Source organism: Phacochoerus africanus, chromosome 1, assembly GCF_016906955.1.
Source record: "Phacochoerus africanus isolate WHEZ1 chromosome 1, ROS_Pafr_v1, whole genome shotgun sequence".
Lineage (NCBI taxonomy): Eukaryota > Metazoa > Chordata > Mammalia > Artiodactyla > Suidae > Phacochoerus > Phacochoerus africanus.
The window spans coordinates 215,178,250-215,196,236 of NC_062544.1; the positions used below are offsets into that span (position 1 = coordinate 215,178,250).

At 37.2% G+C, this 17,987-nt stretch overlaps 1 protein-coding gene across 1 annotated transcript in view; it reads left to right on the forward strand.

The window, feature by feature from the left end:
• Positions 1 to 17,987, forward strand: part of SNX4 (sorting nexin 4) — a 72,493-nt gene that overhangs the window by 16,319 nt on the left and 38,187 nt on the right. The window contains 5 exon segments of the mRNA XM_047790382.1: positions 2,112 to 2,247; positions 2,325 to 2,474; positions 5,668 to 5,715; positions 11,541 to 11,596; positions 17,009 to 17,081. Of these exon segments, the coding sequence (XP_047646338.1) occupies positions 2,112 to 2,247; positions 2,325 to 2,474; positions 5,668 to 5,715; positions 11,541 to 11,596; positions 17,009 to 17,081 (463 nt within the window).

Here is a 17,987-nt window from a genome sequence, read left to right on the forward strand (position 1 = left end):
CAATTATGTGCTTTTTTTGTTTGTTTGTTTTTGCTTTTTAGGCCTGCACCTGTGGCGTATGGAGGTTCCCAGGCTAGGAGTCCAATCAGAGCTACAGTTGCCGATCTATACCACAACCACAGCAATGACAGATCTGAGCCATGTCTGCCACCTACACAGCAGCTCACGGCAACACAGGATCCTTAACCCACTGAGCGAGGTCAGGGATCGAACCTGCAACCCCGTGGTTCCTAGTCAGATTCGATTCTGCTGCGCCATGACGAGAACTCGTAAATATTTGTTAAATGATTGAGTAAATTGGGTGGTTTGGGGTCTAAAGAAAATCTCTGTGCCTTTAGACAGCTTCCGGTGACTAGGCCCTGCCTTTTGTGGCCATTAAAAAAAAAGAAGAGGAGGAATTTTCTTGTGATACAGTGGGTTAAAGATCTGGTGTTGGTGCTGCTGTGGTGCAGGATTGATCCTTGGCCCGGGAACTTTCACATGCCTTGGGTGTGGCCAAAAAAAAGAAAAAAACAACATGTAGTAGTGTAGTAGGTCTTCTGATAGACTTTAGGTGTTCTACTTATAGGCTGCATTTGTTTACTTACTAGCAAGCTGTTTATTCTGTTGGTAATGATTTTGAATAGTTTGATATTTGGTATTAACCCAAGATTTTTTTTTTTTAGCTGAAGTCGAAAACCTGAATTAGAGTAGTATTAGTCATAGCCTATGGTTAGGTAAGCTCTTTAAAATGAATTATGATTTAATAACCATTTATCTTTTCCATGGGAGCTATTCTTACATTTTGAATTTCATATTTTGTTTCCTTTTTTATTAATATGTGATGAATAACTGTAGTGGCAAACTTAATCTATAAATTATGAAAACATAGAACATCTGTTGTGTTGTGTATATGCCTTCTCAGGACTTTATTCTAAGACTGACTTAGCCTCTGTGCTTTTACGCCATAATGTACAAATGGGCATTGTGGTTATATGCATGTTTCTTGGAGGGCATGTCAGTTATTGTCAAGCAAACAGGAAGTGGGAAGGTTCTTTTAATGTTAGAAGACTGATGTTTTCTAATTGTGATAATGCTAGCAGAAATCTCTGATCAGAATAATTTCAAATATTCTTTGTATAATTTTACCCTAACTGTCCCCTAACTATAAATTGAACTTTTATATGGATGAGACATAGCATTGCCTGCAGCTCTTTATATTAAAGATAAGACTAGAGTTGGGAGATCTCATTGTGTCTCAGCAGGTTACAAACCTGACTAGTATCGATGAGGATGTGGGTTTGATCCCTGGCCTTGCTCAGCGGGTTAAAGATCTGTTGTTGCCATAATTTTTTGGCACAGGTTGCAGATGAAGCTCAGATCCCTGATTGCTGTGGCTCTGGCTTGGGCTAGCAGCTGCAGCTCTGATTTGACCCCTAGCCTGGGCATTTCCATATGCCTCAGGTGTGGCCCTAAAAAGCAAAAAAAAAAAAAAAAGATTAGAGTTGAATTTTTATATCTTTTCTCTCCCACCCTTTCAGAGTTAATTGACATGTTGCTTTTGTGGATATTTTTTGCTACTTGGATATATCCGATTCATTTAGAATGTCAAATTGAGGTTTTTTGGTGTCATGGTCTTAAGCATGAATATTCTTTCCTTGTGGCAGAAGTGAGTTAAAAATACTTTTTCTTTAATGAAACACTGGCTAAGCCAGATTTTACTGTATGGGAAAGTCAGCTATTGTACATAAACTGAATTATTTTACACTGAGCGTTTTAGAATGTTCTTAATATGACTATTTCTCTTAAGTTCAAATAGGTTTTCTTTAACAGAAGAAAGTGGTTAGGAGTGAGGGCTTAGGAACTGGATGTATCTGTGTGCTCTTCCCACAGATATTTGGGATTATAGGAAAAGCATATACTGTGCAGCTGCTTCCTCATTTGTGAAATGGGGACACTAATCCCTGCCTCTCCAAGGTTGTTGTAAGGGTTAAATAATACATGGGAGATTTTTAAATTAGTGCCTGGGTTCATAAACATTTAGTCAGTGGAGTTACCAATTTTTAAGGAGGTCATGAGAACACATATGTATTTTTTAAGAAACAATAGAAATCTTATTCTATCTTTTTCAGATCAGTTGAACATATTGATGGTCAGAGTGTCCTAACAGACTCACTATGGAGGCGGTATAGTGAATTTGAGTTGTTGAGAAACTACCTTTTAGTTTACTATCCACATATTGTCGTGCCACCTCTACCAGAAAAAAGGGTAAGAAGTGAAATGGCAGTATAGTTTAGAAGCATTTAGCATTGAGACTATTCTTCATGATCATTTTCTTTATCTAGGCAGAATTTGTTTGGCATAAACTCTCTGCTGACAACATGGATCCAGATTTTGTGGAAAGACGACGAATTGGTCTGGAAAACTTCCTCTTGAGAGTTGCTTCACATCCCATCCTTTGTAGAGACAGAATCTTCTATTTGTTCTTAACACAGGTATTTTTCTTTTATTTAATTTTTTATTTTTAAATCTTTTGGGGATTTTTTAAATTTTAAATTGTGTACTGCATATTCTTTTTTTTCTCAATGAACTTTATTATATTTAAGTTGTATAGTGATCATCACAACCAAATTTTATAGCATTTCCATCCCAAACCCTCAGTGCATTCCCCCTACCCCAAAACCTCTCTCACTTGGAAACCGTAAGTTTTTCAAAGTCTGTGAGTCAGTATCTGTCCTGCAAAGAAGTTCATTGTGTCCTTTTTTTAGATTCCACATGTAAGTGATAGCATTTGATGTTGGTGTCTCACCCTCTGATTGACTTAAATTAGCATGATAATTTCTAGGTCCATACATGTTACTAAAAATGCTGGTATTTCATTCCTTTTAATGGCTGAATAATATTCCATTGTGTATATGTACCGAATCTTCTTGATCCACTCCTCTGTCAGTGGACATTTAGGTTGTTTCCATGTCTTGGCCATAGCATATAATGCTGCAGTGAACATTGGAGTACATGTATCTTTTCAAGTCATGGTTTTCTCTGAAAAATGCCCAGGAGTGAGATTGCTGGATCAAATGGTAAATCTATTTTTAGTTTTCTGTGGAATCTCCACACTGTTTTCCACAGTGGTTGCACCAATTTACATTCCCACCAGCAGTGTCATAGTGTTTCCTTTTCTCCACACCCTCTCCAGCATTTATTGTTTATAGACTTTTTTTCTGGCTTGTGTAAGGTGGTACTTCACAGTGGTTTTGATTTGTATTTCTGTAATAATTAGTGATGTTGAACATCTTTTCATGTGTTGTTTGGCCATCTGTATGTCTTATGATGAATTGTCTCTTTAGATCTTCTGCCTATTTTTTGATGGGGTTGTTTGTTTTTTTTAGTATTGAGCAGTAGGAGGTGTTTATAAATTTGGAGAGTAATCCCTTGTCAGTCGTTTCATTTGCAAATATTTTCTCCCCTTCTGTGCGTTGTCTTTTTGTTTTGTTTAGGGTTTCCTTTGCTGTGCAGAAACTTTTAAGTTTAATTAAGTCCCATTTGTTTATTTTTGTTTTTATTGTCATTACTCAAAGAGGTGGATCTGAGAAGATGTTGCTGTGGTTTATGTCAGAGAGTGTTTGGCCTATGTTTTCCTCTAAGAGTTTTATAGTATCTGGTCTTATATCTAGGTCTTTAATCCATTTTGAGTTTATTTTTGTGTATGTGTTAGGAAGTGTTCTAATTTCATTCTTTTCCATGTGGCTGTCCAGTTTTCCCAGTACCACTTATTGAAGGGGCTGTCTTTTCTCCATTGTATTCTTGCCTCCTTTGTCATAGATTAGTTGGCTGTACATGCGTGGGTTTAATTCTGGGCTTTCTATCTTGTTCCAGTGATCTATATTTCTGTCTTTGTCCCATTACCATATAGTTTTGATGACTGTAGCTTTGTAGTATAATCTGAAGTCTGGGAGCCTGATTCTTCCAGCTCCATTTTTCTTTTTCAGGATGTCTTTGGCTATTCTGGGTCTTTTGTGCTTCCAGACAAATTTTAAGATATTTTGTTCTGGCTCTACGAAAAATGTCCCTGGTAATTTGATAGGGATTGCATTGAATCTGTAGGTTGCCTTGGGTAGTATCATCATTTCGATAATATTGATTCTTCCAATCTAGGAGCATGGTTTGTCTTTCCCTCTGTTTGTGTCATCTTTGATTTCTTTCATCAGCATCTTATACTTTTCAGAGTATAGGTTTTTTGTCTCTTTAGGTAGGTTTATTCCTAAGTTTTTATTCTTTTTGATGTGATGGTAAATGGGATTGTTTCCCTAATTTCTCATTGTTAGTATATAGAAATGCAGTTATTTCTGTGTATTAATTTTGTATCCTGCAACTTTGCCAAATTCATTGATGAGCTCTAACAGTTTTCTGGTAGAATCTTTAGGATTTTCTAGGTATAGTATCATGTCATCTGCAAATAGTGATAGTTTTCCTTCTTCCTTTCCAATTTGGGTTCCTTTTATTTCTTTTGCTTTCTCTGATTGCTGTGGCTAGGACTTCCAAAACTGTGTTGAATAATAGTGACGAGACCAGACATCATTGTCTTGTTCCTGATCTCAGCGGGAATTCTTTCAGCTTTTCACCGTTGAGAAAGATGTTAGCTCTGGGTGGTCATATATGGCCTTTACTATGTTGAGGTAGGTTCCCTCTGTGGCCACTTTCTGAAGGGTTTGTATCAGAAATGGGTGTTGGATTTTCTCAAAGGCTTTTTCTGCATCTATTGTGAGGATCATATGGTCAATAAATCCTCATTTATCCTTTATTTATCCTCATAAATCCTCATTTGTCAAATGATCCTCAATAAATCATCATTTATTCTTCAGTTTGTTAATGTGGTGTATCACACTGATTGATTTGTGGATACTGAAGAATCCTTGCATCCCTGGGATAAATCCCACTTGATCATGATGTACAATCCTTTTAATGTATTGTTGGATTGGATTTGGTTAAGTTGTGTATTACATATTCTTACGGATCCTTTTGGAGCAGCTTTGTTAAGTTATTTGCATGTCATGATTTGTTTTGTTTTGAATTTCCAAAGTATTGTATTACATCATTCTTTTGGCGAACATTTTTATACTTAAAGATATTGAAGATGCTACTTTTTGGTGTCACTCAAATGGTGTCAAAGTTAGTCTTAAATTTTTTAAGCCCAGATCTATATAATCTTGGGTCCGTCTTTGTGTGTTTCTGTGTGTGTGTGTGTGTGTGTGCGCGTCTGTGTGTGTGTCTTTTTGGAGGGCCACACCTGTGGCTTTTGGAGGTTCCCAGGCTAGGGGTCAAATCAGAGCTCTAGCTGCCAGCTTACGCCACAGACACAACAACTTGGGATCCAAGCCTCGTCTGTGACACCATAGCTAATGGCAACGCCAGATCCTTAATCCACTGAGCAAGGCCAGGGATCAAACCCAGGTCCTCATGGATACTAGTCAGATTCATTAGCCACTGATCCTCCAGGGGAACTCCCATCTTTGGTAATCTTTTGGAATCTGGATTGTATATTTAATTTTGAAGCGAAAAGAATTCTTTTTCCTTCCCTCTCTCCTATCTCCCTGGAAAGAAGAATAGAATAATAGGTATTTAATTTGGAATATTCCTTATGGGCTATTTTATTTTGCATTGATATCTAAAATTAACTTCAATTTTTAGGAAGGTAACTGGAAAGAGACTGTAAATGAAACTGGATTTCAGCTGAAGGTAAGAATAATTGTGTGAAATAATTTGCCATGTTCCTTTATAATCCCCACCACAGTGCCATGCACTTAGTGGGTACTTGCTATTTATTGAATGAGTGAATGTTGGAAATAGGCTTTGCATCAAATATCATTAGTAGGATTTTTAAAGAAACAATGCAGTTTACTTTTGATTAGTGTAATTTTCATTAATTGTGAGGCTATATTGGGCATATTTATGGCCTTAATTAGGAAAGAACACTTTGAAGCAGTAATTTAGATACAAGTTATAGATTTTCCCCACAATATGCTCATATTATATTAAACGTTCTTTTTTTCTTCTCTCTTTCCTTATTACTGTCGTTCTCCGTGGTACCCCTGTTGTTACTCATTCTTTTAGATAGGAAAGACACTTCAGAAGAATTGAGCTTGGATTTTCCAATCTTAGTTAGACTAAAAGATGAGCCATCAGTCATGCTTCTGTCTACTGGGACATGCTGGCCAGTTTTGAATGGGCACAGGATTCATTTTTTTGTCAACATCTGATAGTGATACTGGCTTAATTAGATTTTGACACATTTTCAAATTCAGTCATTAGAATTAGTGTTTGGTAATGGAGATGTTATCTAAAAATTAAAAAGTATATTGGTCAAAAAGTGGCCGTCCTAACTCCATTTTCTTCTCCCTCTTGTTCCCAAAAGTAATATATCACTGATTGTTGCAAAGTTTTTAAAGTTTTCATCTCTTGTGTAAATAGGTAAGTAGAGAAAGTAACATAATTGGTATAATATATAAATTTATAAACAATTCACATGATAATGCATAACAAAAGTTCAGTAGGTGTAGGCCGTAAGAACAAAATGCTTTTACAGTAATTTTAAGAACACTCCTTGGAAATTTATGCATTGGTATGGAGGTATTTTGAATTTAGCACAAAAAGGCAAGAGAAGTATTTTTTTCTGCACAGAGAATATAATTATCTAATTGTCATAACTGACTCTAATTTATAAATATTTTGTTAGCAGATTACATGAAAAAATAGTATTTTCTTGTCTGTAGTTCATTATGGTGCTCAGCATACTAGAAGTTAAGTTTAGAAATGGTTCGAAATAATTGTAAATTTTAAAAAAAGTTTGTATTTTGATAGAATTTCCTGAGAACTACTCCAAGATTTCTGTTTTTAGGAGCTAATAACAAGGAAAAGAGCAAACTAAGTATTTTTTTTTTTTGGTGATTTCTTTTTGTATAATAGAAAACTTAGAAATTTTTAGTCATTGATCTCGTCATTAGTTTAGTAACTAGTTATCAGTTGTTTGTCCTTGAACGCAGTGTTTGGCTATAACTTTGGTGACCTTGAGGAAACTCTTGAATTTCTCCATTCTTACAGGCTATGCTGTTTACATAGTGGTTTGAATCTTGTATGCATGTGCTATTTAAGTGTTTAGATATAATGTTTTTGTATTTGGGTAGCCTTATGGTAAAATCGTAGTTTCACTTTTATAAAATCTTTGATTTTACGATATTATACAGTAGTATAATGTGACAAGTCAGAATTTTTTTTTTTTTTTTTGTCCTTTTGTCCTTTTAGGGCCGCACCCGCAGCATATGGAGGTTCCCAGGCTAGGGGTCAAATCGGAGCTGCAGCTGCTGGCCTACACCACAGTCACAGCAACACCAGATCTGAGCCGCATCTGCAACCTACACCATAGCTCATGGCAATGCCAGCTCTTTAACCCACTGAGTGATGCCAGGGATTGAACCTGAATCCTCATGAATGCTAGTCAGGTTCATTAACCCCTGAGCCATAATGGGAATTCCTCAAAGCCCTTAATTACCATCTTATATTACCTCTCTTTTCAATTATTAATTATGTAACTAACGTATATAAAGATGTTTGGTAAAGGAATATTTGAAACTTTATTTCAGTGAAAATAAGATTGTTCTGAATCAGATGTTTGTTTTTTTTATACGAATACTTAGTGGTGATTATTTTATAACACATAGAAATATTGAATCATTATGATGTGTGCCCGGAGCTAATATAGTGTTATAGGTCAATTATTCCACAATTAAAAAAAAAAAAAAGAAAAGAATATTTGACCTTGGTATTGGATTGTCATTCTCAACTTGAAATATCATCTTTAAATTTCCCTTTTTCAGACATGTTTAATTTAATCTATATTTGGGCCTGCTAGATTAATATTTTCTTAAATCGTTCTAGAGTAATTATTATACTCAGCAAGATAATTGAAAAATTTAGTTTTTTAAAAATCCATGGTCCATTTAACACAGATATGAGCAATAGACTTTTTTCATCAGTGCTATATATTGACGTCCTTTTTTCTTGACTGTTTCTAGGATACTTCTGTTAATTCAGTGAAGGGAGAGCAAATGAACTTTAGAGTAATGAACATACGGAAACTAGTTACTTTAGTTTAAAATAATATAGTTTCAACTCGGTTAACTTGGTAAATTACTTACATGAAAGTAAGGATCATCCATATGCCCAAACCTTGAATGAATTTAGGCTGACTCAGAAGAGCTGGAACCCTGTCTTTTGTTTGGAACAGGGACTGACAGACATAAGATCTAGGCCTTTAGGTTCTCTGCTGATTTGGAGATTCCAAACGTTGGGTGCTTATAGAGTGTCAGGTACTATCCTAGGTGCTGAGTGTACAGCAGTGAATGAGCTGGAAACATAAGCTCCATGTTCTTATAGTAGTAGTTGGAGAAAATTAATATTTAAATAAGGTACTTTAAAATGAAGTAATAAGGTGATATAAATGAAAACAGTCATCATTGTGAAAAACTATGACAGCAGGATTTTTTCCCAGGGGTTATTTTGAGATAGGTGACCATAAAATTTATTGTTCAAATGGGGACACTTTTTTATGTGTGTGGCATATGGAAGTTCCTGGACCAGGGATCAAATCCAGGTTGCAGCTGGGACCTACACTGTAGCTGCAGCAACACTGAATCCTTTAACCCACTGCACTGGGCTGAGGAATGAAACCAAGCCTCTGCAGCCACCTAAGCCAGTGGAGTAGGATCCTTAAACCACTGCACCACAGTGAAAACTCTTTAAATGGGGATGCTTTTGAGAATAAAAAGGGGCTCTGCTAATAATTAGGTTAGGACAACAGGTGTAAACCAGGACTGCCCTGGGCAAAGTATGTCAAACATGGTTGAAGAGAATATTTGAGCTGAGATCTGAATAATGAGAAACCTGCACTGGAGTCAACCTATGGGGTCAAGGAAGAAAAATGTTAGAGAGGCCAAACTAGTTTAGTGGCAAGCTTTGGGGAAAGATGAGAACCTGAAAATAAAGGAAAAATAAAGTCTAGAACAAGGAAAGTAAAATATGTAATAGGAATTGGAAAAGGATGGAAAGGTGGGGCTTAAAAGAGAACAGGGAAAAGGGACTGAGTTGGGGCTCCAGGATAGTCATTTCATTCAGCCAGTACTTCATGTTTCTCTTGTGGGAGGCATTGGGGTTATAGAAATGAACAACACAGATTAAAGTATTGCCTTGACAGCCGTTGTGAAACTCTAAGGGCCCCATTCACACTGTGCTTTTCTTTTCTTTTGGATCTTGTGTTCAAGCAGACAGCTAGGAAACAAGCAAACAACCTGGGAATTTCAGATGGTGCTGTCTTAAAGGAAATAAAGTACAGTGGCATGAAACAATGATGTAAGAGCTTCTATAGATATTTAGTGGGGAATCTGGTAAGATGGATGGTAAGCTTTCAGGTTTGGAACTGTCTAGGTAGGTTTTTAGAGATCTAACTTTGAGGAGAAGTTTCTGATTTGGTGACATTTTAGGCAATTTCTCTTTATGGAATCTTGTGAAATGATGAACAGATTGAGTGGAGTGTTGTAATGGACTGACCTGACAGAATGTTTGGTAAGCAAAGGTTGGGATGGTGATGGATTACATTTTATATGCCCTCTAAGTGGTGATCAGCAATAAATAATAAATTGGTGGTATTAAAAAGTGTGAGATTCAGAAATTTCTCTGAATTCAGAGACTCAGAAAGTATGAGATTCAGATTTCATTTTCAGCAAATGAAAATTTTTTGCTGATGGTTTTTATGTAATTTGTTCCTTAAAGAATCTCATTCGTTTTGGGGGGAGCTTTTTGTTTTGTTTTGTTTTGTTTTTTAGGGCCGCATTCTCGGCATGTGGAGATTCCCAGGCTACGGCTCGAATCAGAGCTACAGCTGGTGGCCCTACACCATAGCCACAGCAGTTTGGGATCTGAACTGTGTCTGGGACCTACACCACAGCTCACAGCAACACAGGATCCTTAACCCACTGAGTGAGGCCATAAGAACCTGTGTCCTTATGGATACTAGTCAGATTTTGTTTCCACTGAGCCATGACAGGAACTCCAAGAATCTCATTTGTGTGTGACTATAAAGTCATTAACACTTGGTGTTTAATAATTTTAATTCACTTGAAGAACATAGGGAGTAATATGTGCCTTAAATGTACATGTACCTTATTGTAAGGACTTTGACATGCATTAGCTCCTTTGTCCTAGAGATGTAAGACAGGTCAAGAATTGCTAAAGTACTGATTTTAGAAATAAGAGAGTCTCCTGAATTCTGTGAAAATTAACCTTTTTAGATATTCTTTTCTTTTTCTCTTTTTAGGGGTGCACCTATGACATGGAAGTTCCCAGGCTAGGGGTCAAAGTGAAGCTGTAGCTGCCGGCCTACGCCACAGCCACAGCAACACCAGATCCTTAACCCACTGATCCAGGCCAGGAATTGAACCCACATCCTCAGGAATACTAGTTGATGCTTAACCCCCTGAGCCACAACAGGAACTCCAAGCTTTGGATGTTCATGATAGGTCTTTGAATTTCTTTTGGTCTGAAATTCTAGGAGGCTGAGTTTTTGGAGTGAAGTGACATATTTGATGAATTTTTAAAAAATATTCTTAGCTAGGTAATCTAGGGAGTCCTAGTAATTTTGTTTTGTTTTGTTTTATTATTTTGAGAGTATTCGTAATTCAGGCTTAGAAGTTGGAGTAATATAAAATGTTCAAGCTGATTGGGCTTTTCAAAACCAAACTACACTATGAAATTGCTTCCTGATTGAGCCGCCTTTTATGAAGCCTATAATTTTTGTGCCTTGGTCAGAAAAAAGATTTTTTTAAAAATGAGGAACACAGAATGGGAGGATTAGATTTATATATATATTAAGTATAAATTTTACAACAAAATTATTATTTAGTGTTGGTCCCTCTCTTTCCTTTGAAATAAGGTAGAAGTAAGTAAAGGTAGTTGAAAAGTTGTAACATTTTCTTCCCACTATAAAGGAGTTGATTTGATGTCACCTTGCTTGTTTTAATTTGGCATAGATATTTCCATATTTCTTTTCTAAAATACTTATCATGAAAATGAGAAGAAGCAATGTACATTTGGTTGAGATGCTACCTGAGAACAACCCTCAGTAATTCGTAGGCTTCGAAACAGTTTTATTTACTTTATGTATACAGATTATTGTTTTTCTTGATTTGGAGAAAAAGTAAACCTTTTTTTCCACACAACCTATTCTGAGTTATGGTAATGAAGAGCTATGTGCCTGTTAGCATGTTGGTGTTTACAGTTGCATTGCTTTGGTATTATAGAATGCCATGTATTCAGTTTAATTTATAATGTTATTTTTGTAGTGTTTTAAAAAATAACTACTAGGCTGTTGCGGGGGGGTTGTTTAATGTGTTTGAAACAAATGATATGAAGAAAAGTATACTTGAGCATCTTAAAACTGAAGGGAAAATAAAACTGTTTGGATTTATACCCTGAAATGTAATTGTATTAAGTGAATAAATTATTTTTTCCAGGCAGACTCCAGGTTAAAAGCGCTTAATGCAACATTCAGAGTGAAAAACCCAGACAAGTAAGGTTTTGTTTTAATAACAGTTACAATGTTGTTTTGAATGGTGCCTATGAGTCTATTTAATTTTTCATTTCTGAATGTATGCACTTTATTTGCTAAATATTTAAAATAGTAATTCACATTAGTGAAATCCTTTTACACTCTAAAACTGATTTTGAAATTTGGTATTTTAAGTGGGATAAAGGTTGTAAGTAATTGAAGCTTTAGAAAATTAAACCACTATTTTTTCCTAGATGGATTTATTAAGTGTTGATGAAGGTATCAGAAAAATGAGAAAAGTAATTTTAATTTCATATAAAAGTTTTTCTTACATGACTTTGCTTGTCAGATATGTATAAAACTAAAGATACAATATATTATCTATTTTAATAATAAACTGTCTACTTTGAACACCAAGAAAACTTGATGGATAAATGTATACTGGTATAATACTTTCATGGAGATTTATTTACATGACAGTTACCTGACTTCGTTAATGTCAGTTTGCTATTTGTGAGAGAGCATTTCTATATTAAAGGGAGCTGGTGTATTCGGAAATAGCTTTCCTTAGGATGGGATCTAGGTATTTTTTAAGATTTGGTTTTGCACTTCTCTGAATTTGGTGACTAATTCTGGCTCTTCATCATTATTGTTATTATTATTATTTGCTTTTTTAGAGGGCCACACTTACGGAAGTTCTCAGGTTGGGTCAAATAGGAGCTACAGTTGCTGGCCTATGCCACAGCCAGAGCAACACCAGATCCAAGCCGTGTCTGCAACCTACATTACAGTTCACAGCAATGCTGGATCCTTAACCCACTGAGAAAGGTCAGGATTGAACTAGAATCCTTATGGATTCTTAACCCGATAAGCCACAACGGGAACTCCCTAGGCCCTTCATTTTATGGACTGTTACTTGGTGCTTGGTTTAGCTATGCTCTCCAGTTATAAATGTGCTTAGGGGGATGAGGCTTTTCCATTTTTGGCCACTAAGTTTATGAGATCTGTTTAAAATTTTTCCAGTCAGGCCTTCAGCATTAATTTCTTTCCTTTTTTTTTTGGTCTTTTTTTGCCATTTCTTGGCCCGCTCCCTCGACATATGGAGGTTCCCAGGCTAGGTGTTGAATTGGAGCTGCAGCCGCTGGCCTACGCCAGAGCCGCAGCAACGCAGGATCCGAGCCGAATCTGCAACCTACACCACAGCTCACGGCAACGCCAGATCCTTAACCCACTGAGCCAGGCCAGGGATCGAACCTGCAACCTCATGGTTCCCAGTCGGATTGGTTAACCACTGAGCCACGACAGGTACTCCTCAGCATTAATTTCTATATGGTGTAAATTATTGGCAGACAGGGGCCAAGTCCGATAGCCTGACTTTATCAGCCATAACTCATTAACATGATGCCTCTGGTTTTTAATATAAAATTTGAATATAAAATATAAATATTTAAAAGTTTTGGTAATTAGGAAATTGTGATGGTAACCATTGAGATTTTTATTTTATTTTTTATAGACTTTATTTCTTAGAGTAGTTATAAGTTTCCCAGCAAAAGTGAGTGTGAAATACAGGGTTGTTCCCATTATGACACAGCAGAAACAAATCCAACTAGTATCCATGAGGATGTGGGTTCAATCCCTGGCCTTGCTCAGTGGTTTGGGGATCTGGTGTTGCTCTAAGCTGTGGTGTAGGTTGCAAATGTGGTTCAGATCCCACATTGCTCTGGCTGTGGTGTAGGCTGGCAGCTGTAGCTCTAATTTGACCCCTACCCTGGGAACGTCCATGTCACAGATGCACCCCTAAAAAGGAGAAAAAAAAGTGAGTGTAAAATACAGAGCTCCCATTTGCACAGTTTACATTTGCACAGCTGACCCTAGACATGTGCAATCACCCCATTATTCCTCATCAAGTGGTATATTTGTTGTGATTGATGAACCTACATTGACTCATCATTATTTGTCCCTAGTTTACATTGGGTTCACTCTTGGTGTTAAATGGATTTGACAAATATATAATGACATATATGTATCATTATAGTATGATACAAAATATTTTCACTGCCGTAAAAATCCTTTGTTCTGTCAGTTTACCCCTCCCTCCCAATAGCCCTGGCAACCACTGATCTTTTTACTGTATCCATAAGTTTTGCCTTTTCTAGAACATTGTATCATGTAGCACAGAGCCTGTTCAGAAAGGCTTTTGCTATTTAATATTCATTTAAGTTTCCACTGAGGTTTTTATAAGGGTTATGATGACATCCATGTTATGTAATAGATGTTCCCTAGATTAAAAACTAAAATTAAAAACTAAAATTATGTAACCCTCCAATAATAGCTTTGGAGAAGCTAAGCAGCAAAGTTTATGACATTGATGAATGTACATTCATTAGAGGAGCATGTAGACGAGACAGCTTTTTTTTCCCCACATATTCAGCATGTCGAAGTTCCCAGGCCAGGAAACAAACCTGCACCAAAGAGCAACCCCAGCAGCTGCAGTGACAATGCTGGATCCTTAGCTCAATGAGCCTCAGTGAACTCCGAGGTGGCGAAAAAATATTTTAATATTAGTATTTTGTCAGTAGAATTTTTTTCTCTTTTGGACTCTCCGTGGCATATGAAGTTCTTGGACCAGGGATCAAATCCCAGCCACAGTTGCAGCCTACACTGCAGCTATGGCAATGTGGAATCCTTAACCCACTGTGCCTGGCTGGGGATTGAATCTCTGTCCCAGGGCTGCAGAGATGCTGATGATCCTGTTGCACCATGGTGGGAACTCCAAATGTTTTTTAATTTAATGAAAAATATTTTATCAGTTAAGTCTTTGTCTTCCCTTTTCTGATCACCAGCTTTCTAGATTGCTAAATTTTACTTAATACCCATATTATATAATAGAATTTTAAATGTGATATGGCCAGTAACATAACCAAGTTTTGCTCCTGAGTTCTTGTTAAAGTGTATAATTAACGTGGAGTTCCTGCTGTGGTGCTACGGGATCAGTGGTGTCTCTGCAGTGCCAGGACACAAGGTTCAATCCCCAGCCCATCACAGTAGGTTAAAGGATCCGGTGTTGCTGTAGCTGTGGCATAGGTTGCAACTGCAGCTCGGATCTGATCCCTGGCCCAGGAACTCCATATGCCACAGGGCAGCAAAAAATGAAAACAACAACAACAACACTGAAACTATATAATTAATGTGTAATTAGTAATAGAATTTTTTTGCCTTAAGTTCTAGATAAGAGAATTATTTGTATTAGTCAATTTTTTTGGCCACGCCCACAGCATGTGGAAGTCCTAGGCCAGGGTGGAATCTACATTGCAGCAGCCACATAAGCCATTGCAGCAGCAATGCTGGTTCCTTAATCTACTGTGCCACAAGGAAACTCCCCATATCAGTCATTGTTATTACAGATTCTTAATACATAGAATCTCTGTTCCAGGTCTAGTTGACCCAGTAAATTTTAATTTTTATTTAATTTATTTTTTTTTTTTTTAGGGCCGCACCCATGGCATATAGAGGTTCCCAGGCTGCGGGCCTGCACCACAGCCACAGCAATGGAGGATCTGAGCCTCGTCTGCAGCCTACACCACAGCTCACGGCAATGCCAGATCCTTAACCTACTGAGTGAGGCCAGGGATCGAACCCTCAACCTCATGGTTCCTAGTCAGATTCGTTTCTGCTGTGCCACGACAGGAACTCCTACCCAGTAGATTTATTATTGTTCAGACCATTACTGAAATAGTTTGTATCAGTAAAATACTTTCATCCTGTTCTTTCTTAAAATCTAGAAAACCAGACCCCCTTGCTGTACAGTGGGAAAATAAATAAATAAATAAATAAATAAAAGGCATAAGGGGAAAAAAAAAATCTAGAAAACCAGAAATACTGTTTCAGAGGGATTGCCAAAATACCTCCTTCGTGTATGTTTATCTTTCTTCAAACTAGACTCTTAAAAGCAGTGAGAAGGAGGACCTTGAGTCTTCTGCTTTTATGTGGCCATATTTGGCTCATTTTTAGATGGTAGACCAAGTGATCAGTAGAATGTATGGGATGAAAGAGAGGGGAAGAAAATACAGATAGCACCTAGGTTTTATTCTTTAAACTGCTAGGGAATACAGAGGAGAGAGATTTAATGGGATGGGGGAAGATAATTTGAACTTTGGATATGTAAGCAAGTACAAATGTCTGCTAGTCAATTGGCTTTATAGATGTGGCATTTTAGAGACATAGGTATTGAGCTAGAGATAGATATTTGGAATTCATTGGAATATAGATCATAACATTGAAGCTTTGTGACTGACAGGTTGCATAGTGTGTGTAGATTGAAAGATTGTTTGTAAGATGGGTTAAGACCGAGGGTGGAACCCTAAAGAAGCCAACACTATAGGGCATTTTCTAAAGTGTAATATGAGGATTACCAACATCTTAAATCCTGTGAGTGCATTTGTTATAAATTCGTGCTCCTAATTCCCACTGCGGCCTCTCTATCCAGTTGTGCTGGTTACTCACGCCCCTCTTTTACTAAGAGGCCTTGAGTTATGTTTTCAGCAAATACTTCAGGAGTTCTTTGCACACTCAAGTTAGTGGTAGAAGAGATGGGTGAAGGAGGTGTCTTGCAAAGGAGACATTAGGAGTGACCAGAGAATAAAAGGAAGACCATGAGAAAATAACACTGATGTCAAGAGAACAAATTTTTGAAGAGGGTGACATTGCTTGAACAGCAGTGGTATCAGAAGTATCAGGTCTTTATGGAGAATGGGGGATATCATATTATACAAAGATTACTGAGCGCCATGAAGATTAAGGTTAGAGACCATGAGTTTATGGTTGCATAAGATTTTTTTTTAATGGAGATTTTGTTTTGTTTTTGTTTTGTCTTTTTGCCTTTTCTAGGGCCACTTCCTCAGCATATGGAGGTTCCCAGGCTAGGGGTCTAATCAGAGCTGTAGGCGCCGGCCTGTGCCAGAGCCACAGCAACGCAGGACCCGAGCCGCATCTGCAACCCACACCACAGGTCATGGCAATGCTGGATCCTTAACCCACAGAGCAAGGCCAGGTATCGAACCCGCAACCTCATGGTTCCTAGTTGGATTCGTTAACCACTGAGCCACGACGGGAACTCCTAATGGAGATTTTTTTTTAGTACTATCAAGTCTTTCCTTTTTTCTTTGTTTTCAAGTAATTTTCATGCCAACATATTTTATCTCTACCTCAGTTCCATAAATTATTAGGTATGACATCGTTTCTTTGCCTTAAAAATATCTCAAAAAGTATGGTTATTTTATTTTAGAACTTTCTGAATTTGTATCATTATGTAAATATTTAAGGGTAGCATGTGGTTAAGTAGAATCAGTTTCATCATTCCTAGGAACTGCTGTTTTGTCTTTCAGTTTTTGACTTGTTTTCATGAGAAAAATGATGTTTTGTTTCCTGTTCCAGGAGATTTACTGAACTAAAACACTACAGTGATGAACTACAGTCTGTCATCTCACATCTTCTTCGAGTCAGAGCTGTAAGTAGGCATCAAGAGCTTTTTTTTTCTTTCTTTTTTCGCTTTTTAGGGCCGCATTCACGGCATATGGAGGTTCCCAGGCCAGGGGTCAAATCAGAGCTACAGCTGCTGGCCTACACCACAGCAACAGCAACTTGGGATCCGAACTGTGTCTGGGACCTACACTGCAGCTCACAGCAACGCCGGATGCCTGACCCTCTCATCGAGGCCAGGAATCAAACCTGTGTCCTCATGGATTCGTTGGATTCGTTTCTACTGCGCCGCAATGGGAACTCCCCCCAAGAGCTTTTTGACAGACATTTTTAAGGAAGCACATTTCATTTAATCACTGTTTAAAGTAGTGGAAGGTATTTATGATGAGTAACTGATTTTTATATCCAAATTTGGTGTGTTCATCATCTGAATTGCATTTTTTTTTAATGTGAAATGTTTTCTGACATAAATAACCTGACGAATTTTAGCCTCTTGTTTTCTCCGTGGTTTGTTTATAGTTGTTTTGACGTCTTGCCAAATGCCCTACCATTTCAGTGTTGGAATATAATTAACTATATGTAGGGGTTTAGATCTGCTCTATTTTGTCAAGGTTTTTTTTTTTTTTTAAGCGTTGGTGAATATATTATATTAGGCCTTACGGCATCTGTGCTCTTAAATTCTACTGTATAAACTCATGTAGGGTTATGATCTGCCATGACAAAAGGAGCAAGAAATCTAGGAATAATGATTGTACTTAACCATACCGTTTGGCTGTAACAGGGAGAAAAATATTTTGGGGTAAGTTAATGTGGTTCCTGAAAAATGTTGTGTCACACTCTGGTCCTTTGGGTTAATCTAAAGGAAACCTTAGAACTTGCCGTAAAGGCTTTGAAAGATGTTGCATTACCAGGTCTAGAATCATAATGCTGATTG